The 20,550-nt window shown below is 40.5% G+C and overlaps 2 protein-coding genes across 13 annotated transcripts in view; one reads left to right on the top strand and one right to left on the bottom strand.

The window, feature by feature from the left end:
- Positions 1-1,317: 1,317 nt before the first annotated feature.
- Positions 1,318-12,292, bottom strand: HNRNPA1 (heterogeneous nuclear ribonucleoprotein A1). Of its 6 annotated transcripts, none has more exons than XR_012084032.2 (13): positions 12,109-12,292; positions 11,980-12,018; positions 10,602-10,718; positions 9,736-9,882; positions 9,076-9,286; positions 8,886-8,978; positions 8,712-8,804; positions 7,793-7,879; positions 7,098-7,208; positions 5,179-5,307; positions 4,861-4,923; positions 1,656-1,802; positions 1,318-1,444 (listed from the first exon to the last, which is right to left on the bottom strand). XR_012084032.2 is itself a non-coding variant. In XM_078384661.1 (12 exons), the coding sequence occupies exons 1-11, from the start codon at positions 12,121-12,123 to the stop codon at positions 4,868-4,870; spliced, it is 1,098 nt and encodes a 365-aa protein (XP_078240787.1). In that variant the 5' UTR covers positions 12,124-12,292; the 3' UTR covers positions 1,490-1,802; positions 4,861-4,867. The 6 variants fall into 6 exon arrangements, 3 of the variants coding, with proteins under 3 accessions (XP_078240787.1, XP_020640121.1, XP_020640125.1); XR_012084031.2 differs by having other exon boundaries at positions 1,721-1,802; XR_013541262.1 differs by lacking the exon at positions 11,980-12,018 and having other exon boundaries at positions 1,721-1,802; positions 12,109-12,253.
- Positions 12,293-12,444: 152 nt separating this feature from the next.
- Positions 12,445-20,550, top strand: part of CBX5 (chromobox 5) — a 60,086-nt gene continuing 51,980 nt past the window's right edge. Inside the window, exon 1 of one of the 7 annotated variants that reach the window (XM_078384665.1) lies at positions 12,445-12,557. Coding sequence is in view for 2 of the 7 variants with exons in the window: in XM_078384667.1 (XP_078240793.1) it covers positions 12,881-12,978 (98 nt within the window). In the remaining 5 variants the exon portion in view is untranslated. Of the gene's footprint in view, positions 12,558-12,647; positions 12,741-12,790; positions 12,979-13,349; positions 13,934-14,605; positions 18,119-20,550 lie in introns of those variants that run through there. The other 6 variants (XM_078384664.1, XM_078384667.1, XM_020784467.3 and 3 more) reach the window with 6 other exon arrangements.

The raw sequence follows: 20,550 nt of genomic DNA, 5'->3' as shown, positions 1-20,550 counted from the left end.
GGGGGCCCCTGGCACATTTGAAGTGGGGGCACAGACTGGAGTGGAATTGGAAATAATTCTTCACACGCCATCTTATATGTCTTATGTGACTTGTACAATCCTGATTTGGCCTGCATTTCCTTCATATTGTGTTTACGGCTGTGATCAAAAGAAAAAAGATTGAGAATGGCTGCTCTAAACTGATAGAAGATATTAATAGATGTGACCAACAGGAACCTCAGAAGGACAAAACTGTAAAACCAACATGTTAGAAAATAATTTGGATGTCCTTTAGAGCTGCTGCATCTGAAGTCAAAATACGGTACCTGCAATGCTGTCAGACCTCCTACAGGAGACTACATATACCTGTGCTTGAATGAGAAGTGGGCAACTTGACCCTCCAGTTCTGTACTCTTCACCATAATCACCTCTTTGCAGTATATAGCCATTGTTGAGGCATTATGGAAACTGCAGCCCCCAAACATCTGAAAGTGTGTTTTTTCATCCCTATTTTAAAGTGTCAGTCATCTTCCACTCACACTTGCCACTGTATCAAGAAGTTTTAACGCAACTCTCATTCTCAGTGAGGGCTTTATTTGTGAACATTCAAAGGTAGGAAGAACTAACATTAAGGCAATTTGACAAACACTACCCATAAATTAATTTCCTCCAATTATGTTGTCTCTCCCAAAGGTTTCCTGACCAATACAGCTTCTATAGTTCAATTCATTCATTTATCTAAATAAGTTGTTTAACCCCCAACAGCTTTCTTTTCAAATCTGTGCAATTCAGTTCCTAGCTAAAACCATGAGAGCAGACAAGATCAGCTCACCTGGAAGCTGATACCCAACAAGCAAAGAAATTGGCTGTTAGGCTACTTCTGGGTATGTGGGAGATGTTTTTAACTATATGTTACATAGCTAAAAGGAATTTGCTCAATGGTAACCCATAATTTATCAGCAATAGTACTTGGGACTTATATTCTGATAATTTTGTATGTTAACTGCTTCTACAGTTTAAGAAGAGACAAGGAATTATTCAGGGCTAAAATACCCATTTCACCAAATAGTCCAGTAACCACTAATATCTGTTTACTAAGTTGTTTTGTTACACACATTTAAAGACTATACAGACCTGACTTTAATAAAATAACCTAGGCTGTACCTTAAAATCCAACTGTTTTATCCCCTATCATTCAGTGATTTGAGGCATCTCCACAAAGGAGTCGGAGTTGTAGGTTCAAAACTGCTATCCCCAACCATTAGTTCCTTGTTTGCGAACCCAAAGTCATGACGCTTTTCAAATGTATTAAATATGGACAAATCTGAAAAGGAAACCTTTTTGCTATAAAAATCCTTTAATAAATAAATAAAAGCTATTCATATGAATAGTTTACACATACAGCTACCCAGTAGCTATTTAACCTTTTTTGAGGAAGGTTTATGATACACCAAGCTGAACAGTCCTGCAAAGAAAGAAAACAAAACCATGAAGCCTATGATCAGACACAGGGACATTATAGTATAGTTTTACTCTGATACCACACTGAAAATCCATTCCTTCTAGTAAGGAATTAATATTCTTTGCCAATCTAAATTAAAAAACATCAGCCTCCAGCCTAGATCTCTCAAGTGAATTCTTGTAGTATTCCTTGTCCATTCACGTAACTTTCTTACTTATTTATTTGGTTGATGGTCTTATGTCCTCTGCCACCCAACATCATAGGACTGGCCATTTTTACCCTTTTAAAATGGTGTTCCAGAGACATCTTGATCTATAAGCACGGAGCAGGGGCATTTAACCAATGAAGCACTCCTCTTCTCCTACAAAAAGGAAGTAGTATTAAATATCACTTACTGTTATACGTTCATTAATCAGTTGCTTTACATAAGTGTCCCCCACCCCCCACAATAGTATTCTCCCTTTATTGCAACACAGCCAGTGCACTGTGATACTATGCTAAATCTTTTTAAAGTCAACAAGGCCATTCAAAGAGGGAGATGAAAGGAAGTGCTTTCATTAAATATTTCACCCGTTGCATTGTCAGGGCTGTGACTGATTATTATTAAACATACAAAATGATTATGTTCTACCCATCTAATGCTTGCATTACAGCACTGGACAATTTTTTAAAAAATAACTGAACTAACATTTACAAGGTAAACTCAGCCTTTGAGAAAGTTTAGCAAGGTAACAAAACTGTATAGGACATAAGTAAAATCTGTTCTTACCTACCAGTACAGTAATTTAACCTTTCTTTCCTTCTGCGTCTGACTGCTAGTCCTAAGAGCAAGGATCCTTACTCTCGTCTGCCTCCTTCCGATGGTCACTGAGCACTCCCTTCTATTCAGCAGAAGCCTGCACCTGGCTTATCTGTCCACTCGACTCAACACACGTGTCTACTCTCAGCTGTAGTAGCGTCTGAGCTGGAAGCCATTCGGAGCTATGCTTGCTAGCCGTTCCTAGTAGCTCAACCATCTGCATGCCTCCCGGATTTGTAACGCTACTTAGTTTTCAGGTCCTGGCGTGCTCTCCTCTGTTGTGGTTATGCTACCATGCCAAAAACGAGTATTACTTCGTCAATCCTGAGGTCTTGTCTCCCTCAATAGAATAAGGATCCATCTGCTACTGCAAACTCAGCCATGTAGAAACCCATCAGGACTATTGACTTTGCAGTCTACATTAAGCCATTCACCAGTCAAGAACATGTTGATAAACATACTATTTACATGCACCATTGTAACTTGAAATCAAGAACAGATTGGGTCTGTTTCACAAAACACTAGAATGGAAGTACCCGAAGTGCACCCAGTCTTCTTTTAGACTGGATACATCCCTTCAGTTTTAAGTGCAGTTCTGATTCCACCAGAGACAGAAGTGCACTAGAAAATAATTCAGCAGAGCTGAAACACGGCACCCAGGAAACTTATTTTGTATAGTTTAATCGTACTGAAGGAGAATATGCCTCAGACATTTACTTCAGAACATGAACATTTTTCTAAAATGCACTTAGGCATTTGAAATGCAAGATCACAAATAGAGGTGAAGCTGCTTTGTTGAGAGAAAGATTTAGGAATAGTATCGTTTAAAACCAGTGGTTCCCAACCTTGAGTTCCTAGGTGTTCTTGGACTGCAACTCCCAGAGATCCTGGCCAACACAACTAGTGGTAAAGGCTTCTAAGAGTTGCAATCCAAGAGTATCTGAAGACCCAAGGTTGGGAACCACTGATTTAGATGGACTTATGATTTCCTCAATGCCACAAAAGTAAACTTTATTAAAATAATCAAATGACAAAATTCATTCTGTTTTTCCCAGTGACATAATTTTACTACCCAGTACAAAGACTAAACTAACCCTTGGAACAGGGAATACAGTGTAGTCTTGTACCACAGATCCATGGCTTTTTTGAACCTTTTGACCACTATCTTGTGGGTAGCTGAAACATTCAACACAGAATCAGATTCAATTTTTTTTGTAGCCCACAATTCCATCTCCATCAACAATCAGGTTGTGCAACACATGTCTTTAATATATTAATGTTGGTTTCTGCAAAGTGCAGATGAGAAAAATATAGTTTGCTGTGACATAATCAGCTTATTCCCCAATTATCATTAGGGCAGAAATGTGACTGAAATGAAGCCATATGGATCCAGCATTAGCTTCCACCTTGTTTGAAACACCATAATATTTGATAATTAGGTGACTATTTCTGAAAAATTTAGTAACCCAGGATTTAAACCTGATCGGTAAGATTGCCATCAGTACCACTTGGGGGGGGGGAGGGAAGAAAGGAAGAAAACCCCAATGGATTTTGTTGTTTACACAACAGAGCTGTCTACACAAGCAAGCAATACAGTAGATGCTTACTTGCCAAGTGTCCCAAAAGGCATTTCAAGGCCCAATATTGAGGACTGACTGCTGCATCAATTATGCAGGTGTGGATGATCTTGATTGGTGTATAATCCGAGAAGAATCTTATGGCAGCTAAAAGACTAACCCATTTTATTTGACATAAGCTTTTTTACTCAGCAGCCCTTTTAAACTATAGGTACTAAAGCTCGCACCTGATGAAATGAACTGCAGTCTGCAAGTTTTATACCAAACAAAACTGATTACTCTTTTAAGGTGCCACATGACTCTTTATCCCACCCATCCCCACCAAAATAGGTTAAAATGTCTAAGTCTCTGGAAATGTCTTTACCCCAGTATACAGAGGGCCCCTTTGTCCCAATGTATTGGCATCTTTTAAGCTAAGTTTGCATGCCAACCATGCAGCTAAAACCAGTGCATGTTAACTTACAGTAAACTAACTTTACACAGTACATTAAAAAAGAGACACATTTATTCAGCGTCATGATCAGTCTATTACAGTTAGCAATCAACAATATGGGTGTGGAAAAAATAATCTACATAAAAACCCTTGTTGGAATGCTTTGCACTTTCCACAGAACACAAAAACTAAAATATCCTGTTATACAGTTAGTCACAAATACAGTCCTGATGTTTGCAAACAAGCGCTTGTCTAACACATGTCTTCATGAGGCAGCTCTACCCTGCCACAACTGTGTTTGGCTGAGTTCACAACTGTGGTAACCTGTAGCTTCCCTGTCACTTCTCTGGCTCTCCTCTCCTGCTAAAGCTTTGTTTCCTGTTGAATAATATGGAATAAAGTTGTTAATCTAAACACATTGAGACTCAAAGCTACAACCCAACAGTAAGTTTGCTCCCACCAATTGCCAATCCATATCATTAGCTTTAACATCTGCAATTTAGTCCATTGTATGCTTTAACTACAATGACTTGCTGAGCTACATTAACAATTACTGCTATAATTCTAAAAGCACTGTATATTTATTCACGGCTAAAGGGAAACATCTTACCTAGGAATTAAAACCTCCTTCCACCACCATAGCTACTGCCACTACCAGAGCCACCGTAGCCACCTGAAAATAAGTGTTTTATTTTTTAGTGATAAAAAGGTCACTACTGAAATGACGAAACTAGACAATTATACACACAGACACAGAAACACTTTTTTATGCTCAAGAGCTGGATGTGGCAAACATGCACCTAATGCCCTTCAGCACTGTTAAGTAAAACAGACTAAGTTACCCAGACTAACATTTGAGGATCAAACCAGAAATTACTAGGGTTCAACTCTTCTACTGAACCCTCAAAATGTATTTAAAGATGCTTACCACCACTTCCACCATATGGGCCAGAACTCCTGCTGCCAAAGCTTCCTCCTTTCATGGGTCCAAAGTTTGAAGACTGGTTATTATAACTGCCGAAGTCATTGTAGCTTCCCCCACCTCCAAAGTTACTCCCTAGACAGAGCGAAGAGCCACCATTTTTAAAAAAGTATTTTTTATTAAAATTACTATAATACACTACAACATATGAAAAAACTTAAGAAAAAAAGGAAAAAATCTTGTATCAATACAAATTTCTTTTAAAATCCAAAATTAGTGCACCAGTCACCAGGATCAATAGATATATTTCCACCACTTTTAATTATGATGCCCCATAACCCTCCCAAAATATTATCTCTTGCTTGGGTAGAGGCTTCACTTTTCAATAATAGAAAGTTCATATTTTCTTTTAGCAATCCCTTTTTAAATTTAATATCCCATGTCAACTTATCATTAGCTGCCATTTTCCCCAGATTCCATTATACCACTCAATAGTTAATGTACGCTACACTTTAGTTTCTAATTTCTTGCAATCACTAATATGGCTGCTGTTGGTATTAGACATGCAAGATTCGTATTTACGTATATTCCTGGGGATACTAATGCAAACACTAGCACCACAGGTGCCAGGGAAAATCAGACCCTGTCCAACCAGCAGGTCCACTTACCGTGTGGCACGCACATCTAGTATTGTTCCCATCGTGCCAATCTGGGAAACAGCCCAGCTAGCATCTCCCACATAGCCAACCACTCTGGCGAGGAGGTGGGATGACAGGTCTCCCCACTCTCCACCACTGTTGAGTGGGCAGCTCTGTGGGGAGGCATGGAAGCGCCGGCCAGCCTGCTTCCTGGATTGGCACGATGGGAACGCCAACTGCACACTCAACAAGTGGACCTGCTGGTTTGGAGGGGAGGGTCTGTTTCCTCAGGTACCTGTGGTGCTAATATTCGTATTCCCTAAACCTAGGGATAGGTATATGACTATCCCATGTCTACTGAAAATATTCATAATTAATCCCCCTCATGACACTGTACTTCAAAAATAAACAGTAATGTAATTTGGGGGGGAATGTGGTATTTGGCAAAATAAACTCCTTTCAATGTCTGTCACATTTTAAAGTATCAACAATTAAAAACTCATGTCTTATGTCATCTACACATACTAATACACATTTTGAATGGCATGACAATCCTCTGGTGTTTATTTAAAATATTTTTGCTCCACCCTTCTCCTTTAAAAGGCCCCAAGGTGACTCATGAAGTGTGCCTTGTTACTTCATTTAAAAGCCACTCCAAGATGGCCAATCACTAAGGGGAAGTCCATCTGAAGAGAAAGGCTTCGTCTTTTTGTGCCTCATTTGTTTACTCTATTTGCAACCTGAACAGGCAAACTATTTGCCCGCTCAAGTTTATTTATTTATTTGATTTATACCCCACCCATCTGGTCTATATGACCACTCTAGGCGGCTTACAACATAAGCTGCCTAGAGTTGCAGCCCAACAACATCTGGAGAACATTAGACTGAGGAAAGCTGCTAAGTACTTCAGCATATGTGGGAACCTATGGTCAACTTGCACTCCTCCATTTGTTGTGAGGCTATAACTCACCAGTCCTAGCCATGTCCGTTGCTCCTACTGATACTGGTTTGTGACTTCCATAATTTGTGGCCACTGGCCATGCTGACTGGGACTGACTGAAATTTGAATCCAACCAGCATCAAGATTACCACAAATTCCCAAGCTACAAATTGCAGATTAAGTCTATATTGATCTTCAAGATCACAGCAAGTATTTGCTGAAGCCCAACGTAGTGTCCCAGTCAGGTCTTGACACTTATAGTCCAATATTTCAAAATACTTATATTTATTCCCTGAAGATTTCAGATATCAGAATCCAAAACAGAGAAGATGCATCAAAATACTTACCACCACTGCCACCACCAAAACCACCACCTCCATTGTTATAGCCATCATAGCTGCCACTGCTGCCATAACCTCTGCTTCCTCCAGAATAGCCAGGGCCACTGCCTCCATAACCTAAATAGTGGTTATTCAATTACATTGAATGTCATAGCATAGTGTTCTTAGCACATAAGCATTTGTCATTGCTGTATGGCACAAATTTGTACAGTATGAAATGTTTGTTTGGATATTTGTTCATTAGCACAGGGTGGAAAGCAGACTGAGGAAAAGGGTGGTGTACGGAAGTAACTCATACAGACTATTATCTCAATTCCAGAGTCATATATGTTTTTATCCTTATTGTATGACACAAATTAGCTGGCCTGGTAGCTCAGTGAGTTAGGTTTCTGGCTGTAGAGCCAAAGGTTGGGAGTTTGGTTGCCCACTCTGCTTCCTATGAGTACAGCCATCCTGTGGGGTAAGCTGCAGTCCCAGGATGCCCCCAGAAGGGAATGGGAAACCACTTCTGAGTACTCTCTATCTGGAAAATCCTGAATAAGGTCAACGTAAGTCAGAAGTTGCCTTAACGATCATCGTTGTCATCATTCTATTGAATTTATCTGTAAGCCTCACTGTTAAGTATATGAATAGTTGAAACCAGGCCATATAGTGAAAGTCATTTATATAGAGGGATCCTAAAGAATCCAATGCAAACTCACCATCATTGCCAAACCCGTTATAGCCATCTCCGCTACTTCCATAACCGCTGCTGCCGCCGCCACCACCACTACGACTGCCAAACCCACCTAAGACAGAAAACTGCCATTATCTTTTTATAGTAAGACAACTTTGTGTGATTTCCAACAACTAGACTTAGCAGTCTTAAAGAACTGAAGCTAATGAAACACCTTCAATGTTTAAGTGAAACGTTTCAATCAACAGAATGAGAAACATTCCTGCAGTTTGGCCGAGATTGAACTTTATCCAAAAAGGAAAATGTCCAGATTTATAGCAACTGCACAACAGGAAAAATAAATCATACGCTTCGCATTTACTTATTAAAAGCAATACATAGCCAAATTCATGAGAACTGCAATGACCATATGATCATGGACATCAAGAGAATACCCATTACGTGTGTTGCACCTTGTAATTTGGTTAAATGAAAAGTAGGATCGTAAGTATGCAGTTAAAATCAGAATAAACATATTAAAGCAATTTCCTTATGATGAGGAATATAAAAAACTAAAATCACTCAGAATGCAGTTTTATCACAGGATGTACAAGCTTCTTAATGAGAGAATGAGAAGGTACTAAAGCAAATGATTTTGAAAAAACACAGAATAGAGAAATTTGGAATACAGTACTTCAACCATATAATGGAAAACTAAAGTACAGACCATCCCAACTCATCATTCAGAGTAAAATGAACTGAAAACCACACAAATAAGATTTTATTGGATGAGGAACTTTAGGGATTGGTTTGAACACAACATGGTTTCAAACTGCTGAATCCAAAGTCAGAACAAGTACAATGATACTCAACGTCCAATAGGAAGAATGACTTTAAGCCCTTATATTAAAATCAAAATAAATAGTACAGTAAAACTTAAAATTAAATCATGCATTAGTGCTCACCACGGCCACTGAAGTTGCTACCACGACTGAAGTTGTCACTACCGCCAAATCCACCTCCACGGCCACTGCCAAAACTGCCAGAGCTACTGCGGCCTAACAACAACAAAAATAATTAGAGCTATTGAAAAATATCACTAACACAATTTTATTTGGATATAAGCACAGAAAACTCACCTCTCTGACTGGAAGAGGCACTGGCCATTTCCTGCTTCGATAAAGCCTTTCTGACTTCACAGTTATGACCATTCACAGTATGGTATTTCTGAACTAAATATAAAAAATATAGAAAATTTTCACAACTACAAAATATACATTATAACAAAGGATAACCATAAAATGAATCTGCAGTGAAGAACAGACTTACTGACAATTTTGTCCACAGAGTCATGATCATCAAAAGTAACAAAGGCAAACCCCCTCTTCTTGCCACTACCCCGGTCGGTCATTATTTCAATAACTTCGATTTTTCCATACTGTTCAAAGTAGTCCCTTAAATGGTGTTCTTCTGTATCTTCTTTAATTCCTCCAACAAAGATTTTCTTCACCGTCAAGTGAGCCCCAGGCCTCTGCGAGTCCTATAACAAAAAAGGGGGAAGGTCTTATGTCAGACTTTCAAAACGGCTTTTGAGCCCATATATTGTTCTTTACTTCAACCATCAATGCTGCATAATTATACATTGGAAAATAGCAACCGAATAAGCTTTTTATAAAAATTTCATGATGTGTCTTAGGACTTGCTTATCTTTCAGCTCAAAATTATGGACTACTGATTTACGCATCCACAGGGGATGTACAATCATGTTTGTTTAGCAAGTTTTGTTCCAATGAATTGAAGACGTAATATTGAACACAACTGTCCAATTCTGTTTTAGTAGCCTCAAGCAAAAAATGCCTGATCATTATTGATCTGGCAAATGAATTATGTTTCTATACAAAGCAAAGTTACTTTGTTTCACACTGCTGTCTACAAGACAAGAGTCTATTCCCCTAAACATTTATCCATGCAAGTAACAGCAGTTCTTACTTCTCTAGACACAGCTCTCTTTGGTTCAACAACTCTTCCATCAACTTTGTGTGGCCTGGCATTCATGGCAGCATCAACCTCTTCCACTGTTGAATAGGTGACAAATCCAAAGCCTCTCGAGCGTTTGGTATTTGGGTCTCTCATAACCTGGAACAAAAAGCATTAAGTCAGCAAGTCTTCCAGACTTCATCATAAGGCTGCTAGAAAAACAACCCAACGTTAGTTGCGCGTTGTATGATGACAGCTATCAGTGCTGAAGTGGTGGTGTAGGGCAGTGGTCCCCAAGCTTTTTAACACCGTGGACTGGCTGGGGAAGGCAGGGAACCCCCCGTGCCCACGTGCATGCATAGAGAGTGGTGGCGCTCGCAAAGGCACACATCCACTAGAGCATATGTGCGAAGGGTGGGGGGGCGCTCAGGGGGGAAGCGTACAAGCAGTCACGTGTGAAGGGGCTGTGGGGGGGGGGAGATCTGTCTCCACAGCCCAGGCAGTGGACCGGAGGTTGGGGACCCCTGGTGTAGGGAATAAGACCAAAAAGGTCAGCTCCACTCCTCTCTGCCGCTGTTTTTCCTCATGTAAGAGGAGCAAACTCCTGTGCTAGATGGCCCAAATATTAGCAGCTGGGAAGACTACTTGCAAATGTAACTATAAAATCATATGATAATTCAATCCAGGGTATCACATTATGTTAGATCAGGGCAAATCCATGGCTAACACTGACCCAACACACTAGTGAATTGCCCTTTCTCTCCTTTTTGACTACTCTTGCTTACTGGTCCCACGAGATAAGCATGTTTCCTTATAAACAATAATTAGCACTCTGCTTCCTACGAAAAATCAGTTTCCAAATCTATGCATGTACTTACCACACAGTCTGTAAGCGTGCCCCACTGCTCAAAATGATTGCGAAGGCTTTCATCTGTTGTCTCAAAACTGAGACCACCAATAAACAGTTTGCGCAGCTGTTCAGGCTCCTTTGGGGACTGAAAAAGATAAAAAGGTGACAATAGAACTAAGATTGCTTGAAGAGGGCGTCAGGACAGGCCCTCCAACTACACCAACTAGATACTGGTGAACTTTAACACTTCCAATACCTCATCATTTACCACAATGGGTGGTACTACCTTGCAGCCCGACAACATGTGAAGAGTACAGTTGTCCTCCTTGACTATTATGGAATAGGCACACTCCTCTAAAACTCTAGCTAGGCCAGAACTACTATTATTTACTTTAAATGCCATCAGCTTAATTGTAATTAAGTTGGAATACAGCAAGGCTTCCAAACAACACAAATAGAAATGAGGTAACTCCCAACTTCCTAGGTAATTCAAAATAAAAGTCTGATCTGGGCACCATCACGAATTAAGTATGATTAGAAACATAAAATAGACCACCACCACCACTTTTACTCCAGTGCTTAAACGTGTTTCTTGCAATTTTGTTAAGCATGTTAGTCTAAATTGAATCACCTCACTCTTTGAAAAAGAAATTATTTCAGCACTTCTAACATAACTGCTACTGCAATACAGTACATAACACTTGAGGCCTCTTCACTATAAGATATTCCAATAAAAAAGTATTGAAGTGCAAAGTAAAGGGCAGCTCAGAAGTTTAAATTTCGAGGCAGGACAAAACAAATGTGCTGCCTGAAACCATTAGAATATCCTATCGTTCACCACTGCTTTCAAAAACGAAAACATTCTAGAAAGTTGTGTATGAGTATTTAACTGGGAGAACCGTCACTAACCAACGCGGGTCTTGCGCCAGCGCGGAGCCATCATCTTCACGGCCACACACACCCAAAAAATTGCTAGAGAAAGCATGGATGGGTGAAGGAGAAAGGCCAATGGGGATACAGTAAGGCGCGGGGGGGGGGAAGAACTGACATAAGAAAAACCAGTGTGTGGACAAAGCGAATGAGCACATGGCATTCGCCTCTTCCCATCCCCCACTCAGCTAAAAAAAGATGACGTAAGGGACCGCGCAGGCGCATTGCATAAAACCACCTTCCTGTTCAGCGCAAGCGCAAGAATAAGCAGTAGCGGGGAAGAACAGCTGCGGACGCCACGCACTGTAAAAAATGGCGCCTGCCCCAGGACAGTAGTGCGCATGCGTGGTAGTTAAAGCACAGCAGGCCTAAGAGGGAAGGAAACCAAAGCCAGTCATACGAAAAGCCTGAAGCAAACCAAACCAAAATTAATTACGGGCGAGTGAGCAGGAGGAATGAGTATAATTTACACTTACTTCATGAGGAGACATATCGCACCCGTAATCGGACGATCCCTAAAGGCAAAGGAAACATAATTCCACAAAAAAAAAACAACCACAGCTTGAGGATAAAATAAAATGAAGACAGCTAGGTTGGCCTCTTACCTCAGACTTCGACATGTTGGCGGCAACAAGCAAACAAGGCCTAGCCGGCTTCCGCGCGAACGACGCTATCTCTCTCTTAGCCGGGACGGAAAGGGGCAGAGTCAGCAGTGCGCCGCCGCCTCACTATCCACACCCACCTTCCGCCCGCTGCCATTGGTCCTTCGTTTAGCCACTCTCACCTTCCATTGGACAATGCACAAGCTGCTTGTTTTCTACTGGAAGATCACATAACGACCGCACCCTTCTTAAGTCGTCATCCCTACCTGCGCTAGGCTTTCATTGGTCAAATTTCTGTCAATCCTCGACTTATACGAACTTTCCCGCCCTGTACTCCTTAGACAGCCATTCACAAGGCGACACCCTCCACAATGCTATAGTTTTGTTCTGATTGGGCTGTTTGGAACGCAAGCTATTGTGATTGGCTTTCACGGCTGGAAATCTTTTTTCGGGTTGGTTAGTTTTCTTTCATTCATTTTAACAGAGGCGAGAATTAAGTTGCGGCTATTAAAACATTTCTATTTGGGGCTTCTAACTTTATCCACCCCAGCTGGTGAAGGCACCAGCCAGAGTACAAGGGGGGGGGGGAAGGGAAGGCCATCTACGTTGGCCGTCCAACTTGCTTCCTGTATACGGTGAGACATAACATACAAGCCACGCATGCGCCCTAACGTGTTGCATCTGACGAGGGAAGAGGCTGAAGTGGTGCGCGCGCTTCACGCCAGCGCACTGAAGTCGAAAAGGGGGCGGGAGGGGTTCGCGCGTGCGCACTGGAATGCTGTTTTGGCGGGCGTTGCGCAGAAGCGGCGGCTGTGAGGGGGTACAAACCAGGGAGGGGAAGTTGGTTTCGCACCGAGCCGTTAGTTTTCCCAGGTGAGCGATCACGGAAACCGCCTTGGCGGGTGGCGCGCTACCGACAGCCAGTGATTCCGAGCGAGGGGGCGTGGTCTCGGTGTGATTGGGAGCTTGCCTGAGCCGTGCAGAACCGTTGAAAGTGGGGCGTGGCTTATGTCTTGGGCGTGGCTATGGCGTGTGAGTGACAGCTTGGCGGGTCGAAGGGTTGAGACAGAAAAGAGTATTAGAACGCTAAGGGCCAGAGTGTGGAATAGCACCCGTCTTAACCAACGGGAAAGCCGCGATTGCTTGTGGAGGGGGGGGAAATTGACCCAGTTGTATATGATTGACGCGCGGGCTAGCCAATGGCGGGCCGCGAGGCCACCTAGCGCCTACATGCTGAGTTTTCCGGGGTGGGCGAAGAGTCGTGGATCCAGGAGGCGTCCCGCTTTCTCTCTATAAGACGCTTGCCGCAAAGTACTTACTGATTCCTAGTAGTCTTGTTCATCATCTCAAATAAGATTGCTATGTACTAATCCTAATGAAACCTTGTGGAGTCTGTGCTGTTCTCGTGAAACTAATTCATAATGAGGTCCTCTTTGTAAGTGGGAATTTCTCTCGCGTGTAGTTGACGCTTTGGGGCTCCGCTGTCTCTCCCTTGTCAGGCTCACAGACTGTGCCCGGGGAAAGGAGCTGATTTTACACATTCCTTTACACACAGTTTCCATCCCCTGCGACCCAGAGGGATTTCCGTCGTTTCTCTCAGCCACGCCAGGGATCTGTACCTAGGAAGGCTTCGCTGCCGATCTTGCGTTTCCAGAGCTTTAAATCCCATGATATCGTTAAACCCGTCATGGTGTATGTTGCCGTTTGCTGATTGATGATCGTTCTGTTACGGGAGCACCCAAAGATTTGCGGGTTCTTGGGTGCGGAGAGTTTTTCACTTTCGTGGAAGGTGGTGTGCGCCTTAAGGTTCCAGAACAAGGATAGATAGGTAATGATGATATCAAAAGCAGTGGGTTCGCGCATTACCTTGGAATATTGTTTGTAAATGTTACTTTTGGGAGGCAGTTGAACTGAAAAATCGATTTAGTTTAATTATTTCAGATAGTGACGTCATTTTGCAAATATTTCTGTTCTCATGTGAACTTACTGCCCATTGTTGCTTTAATGAAAGTGCCAATCCTGAGAGGGTGACCCTTTTATAGAAATTGTCAGCGTTGGTTATGAATGCCTTGAGACAGACTGAAGAGTTTGCCTGCAGTTTGGATCAACAGGGTTTCCAGAAATCAGCTATTGTTCCTACTGCTCCTCTCAATCCATGGTAAATGTTACTACCAAAAAGATGAAAACAAGGAATGGAGGAATCATGCCTTTTCAATGGTGGCCCCTAGTTACTGGAATAAAATGTTGACAGAGATCCAGGCTCCTTCCCTCTTTGCTTTTAGAAAGATAGTAAAGACTGAGTTATTTAAAGCAACCTTTAATAACTGGTTTAAAAATGTTTTAATTCTAATTATTGTCTGCTATATCGCTGTATTGTTTTGAAATCTATTGTTTAATAGTTTGGTGTTTTGAGGATTGTGTGAGTGTTAACCTTATGTAAACTACCCAGGGTAGAACTTGCATTAAAGGGATGGCATATAAATTGAAAAAATATATAAATAACCCCTAACACTGTGGTCAAACTTTTACTATTAGATAGGTTGTTGCTCTTCCCTGAACTCTTAATTTTAGAGTTAGCATTTGAATGTAGCCAATAAACATTTACTTGACCTTCTGCATTTGAGGAGTAAATTTTCTGTATGATCCTTCTCAGCATCTTCACATTGGGAGTTTATACTTGAAGTGGCACTCAGCTACTGCATATATAAAGGTGATTCTGGGCAACAAGTCAGCTAGAAAAAGAATTATCTGAGTGATGTTAGGAACCAAAAACATCTTCATAGCTGCCATAAGCCTGGCAGGCAAACTGTCACCCTATTTATGATGACTGGCAACAGTTTGGTACTGCCATGATAAGAGAGCTAGGTAAATATAAGGGCCTGAGAAGTATTGGAGGAGCTATTTTGGAGGACCAATTTGAAGAGGAGTGTCTTTCCCATTTTCAGGATAGCTTCTTTCTTGAACCAGAATTGAATTGTCACAAAAGGCAAGATATGGCAGCTAGAGGTTTTATATAAGCAGAATTTATCGCTAAAATTATAGATAGATTTCTCTTTTATTTCCTTTTTATATCTGTAAGGACATTGACATGGTTTTTAATGGGGAAAGCCTAGATATAATACTTATGTTTAAAAAAAGCATATTGAAAGAACTGGGAGTTACTTCTCGTTAGATCCTATTGTGAAAGTTGATAAATTTTCTATAGATGGGCAATTTCTTTCCTAGAAATGTAAAATTACTGAAAGTTTCCATTTTTTCCAGAAATAAAAACACTCTTAGAAGTGTTTTAATTTTATATTTTCTTATTATATGAACTCTGGTGTTCTTTAGAGATATAAAATTTCCAAAAAAATTCAAATTTCCCCCCAGAAAAAATGTTTCCCCCCTCTTTTTTTCTGGAAAAAGTTGAAAATTTTGGAAATTTTACATCTCTGTTCTTTCCACAGAAGAATAATTGCTTGTTATCTGTTCATAGGTTGAAGCTGCATTGCATTGTGGATCTCACTTATTGGGAGGGAATAATATAGGAGTTCTTTCCATCCGAAGTCAGTAAATGATCCTGATGCAGTTTGTTTGTTTCGTCATGTCCGACTCTTCATGACCCCATGGAGCATGCCAGGCCCTCCTGTCTTCCACTGCAGTAGTGTGGCATCTCCTGGGACCTTGTGTCTCTATGAATGTTCTAGTTCCTAGGTCTAATAGAAAGCTTCAGTAGCTGATATGATGCATGGCATAATGTTCATGTTTGCACATCAGTTTAAGCCAGGAATCCTGGTTATTAAGCAGCTGTGTGAATGAGTGATGTGTTGTGTTCAGGTTGTTTGCTTTTGTTTCTTTTTTCATACAAACCAGTAAAAGAGAGAGAGAGAGAGAGAGAGAGAGAGAGAGAGAGGTTAGTGTGACCTCCTAGCTTGGGATTAGAGATGAGGTATTCGTATATGAATATTCCAGCACAGGTGGTGTTAATGAGGGTCCAGCCCCATAGGGCCAGACGGTCCACTCACCCATCCACCGCAGATGCGGATGGTACGATTCTACCAATGGCTTCACAGCACGTGATCCATCCCATCTCTACTTGGGATGATACACTATTTAATTTTTTCCAAACAAACTGAGATACATAAAACAATGATGTAGCCTGATTTAAACCTGGTTTGTTATCAAGCTTGTGTGGAAGTTTTCACTCCAGGTTTGAGTGTCACACTTAACACCTCTGTATGATTTGTTTACCTATTCCAGTGATATTGAACCTTTTTGAGCCCGAGTGTCCAAAGTGCAACACAAAACAAACTTATTTATTTCAAAGCCAACACTGCAATTAAACTTGGATACTAAGATTTTAGTTTAGAAAAAAACAACTGCCCCAGCACTGGAAGAGTTAATTGCTTGTTTTTCTTCTTCTATGGGCAGTATTAACAGAGAAATACTTACCAGTCCTCCAGTCCCCCAAGCCAGACCAGTAATGGCCACCATTGCACCCCTCCAGTGGATCAGCAGAGGGGAGTGCCAAAATCCGGAATTGGAGGATGGGTATTTATCAAATGGCAATTTGTGGCTCAAATGCCCACAGAGAGGACCCTTCATGCCAGCTATGGCATGCATGCCATAGGTTTGCCATCACTGACCTATTCATATGAAGGGAGAAATGCACAGACTTGCAGTTTGGTTTCCAGCTCCACTGAACTATAGGGTTTTCATGATAAGGAAAAGTGAGTAGTTCCCTGGTCCCTCTCTATGACAATGCAATAGGTTGCTACAGAACTGAGACCTTTTATTTAAACAAATGTCCAACTGTAAAGGCCTACAGGCCTGAACAGAACATTTGGGGCACCAGGGAGTTTAATTCATTCCTGGGTTTTTTTTCTTCCCTTGAACCAAGTCTTAGTGGCAGAACGGAGGCCTTGTTCCTCCGCCAAGTCCGGCATCTCTTGTAGGTGAACCAGATAGGGAGTGCTGGGACAGGGATGCTAAATACAAGTGGACACCTGTCCCTGGAGGCAGGTGGCATGAGCCCCTTCCCATCCAGGCCTTAGGGGCTGGCAGTGGCTCCTACAGTACCGTAAATGCAGTAGTTCTCAGCACTGGAGCAGCTGAACTCCAAGCACATGTGCATCACACCCTCAGTCATGTGGACACCTGAGTACAGATGGACTGTGCTGTGTGACTCACTTGTTGAGGGCTGTGGAGCTGGGTCTGTAGTGGACGGTCCTGGTTTTAGTGCTGCTGTCACTGGTCATGACACTGGTTCTCCAACCAGTGGGCCTTGCAATGCTGAGCCTGGTCTTGCTGGATGCAAACATTAGTTTGAATGTAACTATCCTTGCTTCCTTCACCAGCATCACTCTTAGCTACCACTCGCCTATACACATTTCAGGATTCCTGGATGTTTTCCCTATATAGAATTTATTGCAGGCAGAGGCATCGGATGGGATATCTTGTACAACAGGTGCTGAAGGTGGTACATTTTCTGAAAATACCCAGTTTGCTATTGTTGTAATGTACAAATTCAGTCTTTGTACAAGTATATTGGAAATAAACTCAGTGTCCCCACCGATGATAACTGTATAGAGGTTTTGCTCCTGCTAGAATTTTGAGATGTCTCTGTTGCCCTTCCTAGATGACTTAGTAAAATATCCCCAATATTTTAATAAAATATTCCCAACATTTTGTCTTGTTTTGAAGAAAACTAATAGTCCCTCTTGACACCTATATACTGTATATTTCTCAGAATATGCTAATATTAGTTATATGACCAAATGCCAAAACACAGCTGACTTGATTTTCAGGTTTTCTATAACTTTTTGAAAGGGATTGGTATCTGCAGAATGACCGACCTTGGCAAAGCTGTTTGGTATTGCATGCTTGGGATAGCTCTTATCTCTTAACTGGTTCTTTAAGTAACCTTGATTCTTGCCAGAAATAGTCCTCCTCTGTGGACTTCATCGTATTCCATGAGACTTACCCTAGGGAAAATTACACTCTGTGATCTGGGAGGAGAGCTATTGAGTCTAAGGTATGTATTGCAGTCTGATAGTTTTCTGTAAAGTTGTGTGCAATCTGCATCCTTTTTTAACATTATGTCTAAAAAGATTATTGTTTTTGGCGATAGTAAGGTGTCAAGCTGGATATTTATAGGCTGGAAACTAGTAGTAAGTTGCAATTATAATAAGTTTGTTGAATTAAGTGGGAATGTGATTCAGGGGGCCTACTCTAGCTGCAGCTTACTGGAAGATTTCAGGCATATAGTTTATTCACCTGAAGAAAAACATCTGAGCTTTGTTCACTGCAGTTCCATATTGCAGAGATATTGTGTATAAATCTAAGCTAGTATGTGAAAAGAATTGAAAAAGATTGTTGGTACAATCTCAATTTTCTCAAAGGACTACATATAGAGATTTACTGCTGGTGGTGAATTAGCATATCCTGTGACCACTCCCTTAATCTTCTAATAAAGTTTGTTGTCAGGTTTTAAATAATTATTTTGTAATATCAGCTCTGTTAAAGAATATAGAAAAAATGTGGGTGGATGTTTAACTGTTCCCTTTCCCAAAATTTCCCTTATAATGAATAGAGCCTCATCCTGGTGGTATTATAAAGATCTGCCGTCTGTTCTTATCAAAATATCATATTCAGCCACTACAACAAACTCCAGAACATAATATTTTTATGAAATCCCTGAAGTCCTATATATAAGATGGAATTTTTGGTGTAAAAGATTTCCAAAAATAATCAGGAAAGTTTAATGAGGGTAGCTGTCTTATATACTTTGCTCATAATCTGTAAAGACATAAGTTCTGTTTTTTGAGACCTGTTTCTGGGTCAAATTCAGTTTTGGAATCCTTGTCAAAGTACATAGCAATGAAACAGTGACAGAACATTTAGAGCTTGTCAAAGGGCTTTGTCTTAGTTTTAAATATTCTCTTTGGCTGGCTGTTTTAATCCAACTGCACTGTTGTTGGTTTTTTGTAACATTAGTCCAGGTGCTTTAAGTTCAAGGATGAGCATCAGAGAGCAGAGATTCTCCAAATTTTCTTAAAACAGGATTCAGAGTACAGATTGTGACCTAGATTCTTCTGGCACTAATAATAATAATAATAATAATAATAATAATAATAATAATAATAATAATAATAATAATAATAATAATGATGATGATGATGATGATGATGATGATGATGATGATGATGATGATGATGGCAAGAGCCAATGAGGACTGGTGTAACATCTATTAGTGCCAGTGTATTTCTGGTCAAATATGCATATGTTGTCATGTATGAAGCCAATAAACATGTGAACTGCCATTTATTTCTCTAAAATAAATGTAAGTTGAGACAAGGAAAGGAAATAACCCCCAGTGGTGTTTTTTTTTCTAGATACACACCAACAAAGGCATGGATCTTTTATAACTGACCTTGTATGTGCGTATTTTCTGTCATTGCATATCAGTATGAAAATTACCCTGATTTCAGCAATGTCTTTAGAACTCAGACTGAATCCTTAGTTGAATCTTCTGCTTCATAATTTCTGTTTGTTATCTTAATAGGAGGGTTGGGAAAATGAGCAAATGCTTTGCTGCAAAGCTGACTTTCTCTCTTAATGATGTTTTTCATGAATGTTAAAATAGAAGCCAATTAAATTGGAATGGCCAAATTGGCAACTATCATTTACCCTTATGTATACTTTTATAATGTAACTTTTATCTAGTTACTGTATATTGTCTTCCACAGCATGCTGTCTGAGCACTTCCTGAACAAACAGGCAGATCTGCTTATTAGCTGTCCAAAGCTAATGTGAAATATGCAACAAAACATCTGTATTCCTGATTTGCGACACTAATAAAATCCTTTTCATATCCTAAAACAGAAGTATTTCAGTAATTTAAGTGGCTGAACTTCAAATGACTAGTGATATTTTTTATTTAAATTACTGTCTCTGTCAAAACAATGACTTAATGTTTAAGAACTTAAGTTCTTTCCAGTGTTGCAGACTAGCTCTATATCTTGTTTTAAGCTGATGTTTAAATCCTGTTGGAAGTCCTGAACATCTGTTTTGTTTTTCAGCAAAATGGCTGCTGCTGGTCTGAGAAGCAGAAATGGCCACAGTTGAATATTGGTTGTAGTGCGATGACTGATAAGAGAAGTGAGAGCACAAAACCATAGAAATTAGCTTGTTTTTAGAATGAAAGCATTTGTGCTTATGCTTTTGCAAAAGGCAAAATAAATGTTTTTCTGAATATTCTGGGATGGATACATTTGGGGGAAAAACTAGAAGATAGATATATGAAAATATACACTGTTTCTCATGCATTTTGAGAGTGACTCTTGATGAGAGTGTAAGTGCAAACATATTAAAAATCAACACCTGTACTGTCCCATACATTAGAACATTTTTCTGATTTTGTAATTAATGAAATGACACACTAACTCTTGCAAGGGGTGATGTGAC

The sequence above is a fragment of the Pogona vitticeps genome, chromosome 2, assembly GCF_051106095.1.
Source record: "Pogona vitticeps strain Pit_001003342236 chromosome 2, PviZW2.1, whole genome shotgun sequence".
In the NCBI taxonomy this organism is placed as follows: domain Eukaryota; kingdom Metazoa; phylum Chordata; class Lepidosauria; order Squamata; family Agamidae; genus Pogona; species Pogona vitticeps.
This window is presented reverse-complemented; position numbering and strand designations above follow the sequence as displayed.